This window comes from Belonocnema kinseyi, chromosome 1, assembly GCF_010883055.1.
Source record: "Belonocnema kinseyi isolate 2016_QV_RU_SX_M_011 chromosome 1, B_treatae_v1, whole genome shotgun sequence".
In the NCBI taxonomy this organism is placed as follows: Eukaryota; Metazoa; Arthropoda; class Insecta; order Hymenoptera; family Cynipidae; genus Belonocnema; species Belonocnema kinseyi.
This window is the reverse complement of record NC_046657.1, coordinates 17,075,708-17,078,291: the sequence shown is the minus strand read 5'-3', so window position 1 is coordinate 17,078,291 and position 2,584 is coordinate 17,075,708. Positions and strand designations below refer to the sequence as shown.

Below are 2,584 nucleotides of genomic sequence, written 5' to 3'. Positions count from 1 at the left end.
AGGTTTAAGAATTTTGTGCACCAATGATTGAAGAAATTTTAAGATATTAACGCGTTTTATGTCTGAAAAAAAACTATAAAAATAAAAAATAAAACATTTTTCACTATTTTTGTATGCAAAAACCGCCATATTTAATTTTGAAATCAAAATATTTGAATTTTGACGACGGATTCGAATTTAGCTCACCCAAAAACATAAGGAACAGTACTTTTGATCTATTTATTGTTTTGTTATACCCATACATTTTGCGGTCAAACTCATGTTATAAAATTGATAGCTTTGGTCATTAATGAGTTAAGATAAATTACTCAAAATTAAATTTAAAAATGTTTTATAAATTGGCGGAAATTTATGGACAACTTCGGTCATTTATGGTTAACAGGTAAATATGTGAATTTACCCTAAATTACCCAAAATTCAATCCAACCAATATTGGTAAATTTCCGGAAATTTATCAAATTTTCTGGTAATTTGTGGCAACATTACAGGTAACTTAAGGTAATTACCAACAAATTAAATTTTTTTATGTGTATAAATTTATAGAAATTTTCGGTCATTTATGTTACTTTTACAGATGAATATGGTAACTTACCATAAATTATCAACAATTCAATTTCACATTTTTTTCTTATAAATTTCTGGAAATTTATGACATTTTTTTTGTAATTTATTGTAATATTGTAGATAATTAACGGAAAATTCTTATATCTACAAATAAAAATTTTCTTAGAGTTTTTACGCTGAGTTGGCTAATTATCGTAAAATGCGAGCTCATATAATTTTCATTGTTCAACTTTGACGTGACTTTTCTCTCCCTAGGGAGTAAAAAGCAGAGTCTTAGCTTCGCTTTCTAGGCGTCAAAAAGGGCTAAAATCATGCATGTGTCATCAAAAAATATGTTTTTCGAACTATTTGCAAAAAGAAGATTTTAAAATTGGAAACAGTCATAAAATAGAGGCTACTAAATTCAAACCCAAGCGGATTTTGTAACCGGAATGTATACGCAATCGCGTGACCGTAAAGTGCCACACACAGTGAATATTCCATTTACTGGGCTCACAAAGGCATATTATCAACCACTCTAATATTTATTCACAATTTCCGATAGAGCCCAACACTTAAAAAAATCTTTTTACTCCTAATTATTAATATTTTAACGCATAAATAAAAACACCAACATCAATATAAATGTGCCGAAATATAAAAAGAGTGTGGAGTTCTATGAGAAATTGGGAATAACTGTGAAAAAAGGATAAATATATAACCTAGCGGACAAAGTAGATGGAACGGTCATGCGCTCCGCTAGGGCAAAATATATGTTTGTTTTTTCTCTCCAAAAATCGTAATCCAAATATCAAACCCTCAGTGAAATTTCGTTAAAATCGTCTTTTTACTGACGATAAACCTCTCAGATCATCACTGCCTTTTTTGAGCTTTGTTTTACCTTCGAAACTGAACTATTTAAAAATATTACAGATGTGACTTAAGAATTTTTGTTTCCGTTGCTCCCGTACAAACTCGGATGAACGAATTTGTCATGCAGCGTCCTCAAGTGCCTCAACAAATTGCTTTTTACATTGAAACCTTTTTTACAATACGAACAGAGAAAGGGCCTCTCTCCTGTGTGCGTTCTCTGATGGATGACCATGGATGCGTGACTGGGGAATACTTTCTGGCAAATATTACAGAGCTTCTGATGACTGTGGATTCTTTTAGGCTTAGGAGGTGCGGAATTGTTCATCAATGCTAATTGTTCTTCGGTGTGTTCAGTTTGAATATGCCGGACCCATTCCTGTGGCGTTGGGTACATGTTTCCACAGAGGTCGCATTTTAAGGGAGGAAAATCCTTGCTCTCATCGTCAGTGTCACCCTGAAAATAAACAAGAAATTTGGAGATAAAAATAGTCCTTTTGATACCGAGATTCAAATTTTTTCAAGGAATCTGTTTTATCATCGGAGAATAACAGAAATTCGTAACGTCTTTTCAGACTAGATGGAGCTATGAATTAAAACTTTTCTGCCAAAGAATATTTTTGTTCAGAAATACACGCATTATTTTGCCCGGTGTTAAAAGTCAAATTTTTTCAAGGAATCTTTATTACCATCAGAGAATAACAGAAATTCTTAACGACTTTTCAAACTAGATGGAACTATCAATTAAAAATTTAATTCCAAGACTCAAAATGACACATATTTACTTCTTTTTTAAAGATTTTTTTTCTATTTTCAAGAATTTCTCCTTTTCTCATTTTTTGTTGTTGTTGCTTAAATGCGAAGTGAACAGAAAAAATATAATTATAGAAATATATGGAGCCCAAGAACAAAATCAATCTATTCTTCGTTGAAAGTTAATTCTTTTTAATTGAAAATTTGGAGATAAAAATAGTCCTTTTGATACCGAGATTCAAATTTTTTCAAGGAATCTGTTTTATCATCGGAGAATAACAGAAAATCTTAACGCCTTTTCAGACTAGATGGAACCATGAATTAAAACTTTTCTGCCAAAGAATATTTTTGTTCAGAAATACACGCATTATTTTGCCCGGTGTTAAAAGTCAAATTTTTTCAAGGAATCTTTATTACC

General features: G+C 31.2%; 1 protein-coding gene across 1 annotated transcript in view; it reads right to left on the bottom strand.

The window, feature by feature from the left end:
- Window positions 1-1,483: 1,483 nt before the first annotated feature.
- The window catches only part of LOC117176840 (zinc finger protein 3-like), a 3,904-nt gene continuing 2,803 nt past the window's right edge, over window positions 1,484-2,584 (bottom strand). The window contains exon 2 of the mRNA XM_033367185.1: window positions 1,484-1,870. Coding sequence (XP_033223076.1) covers window positions 1,484-1,870 — 387 coding nt within the window. The remainder of the gene's footprint in view (window positions 1,871-2,584) is intronic.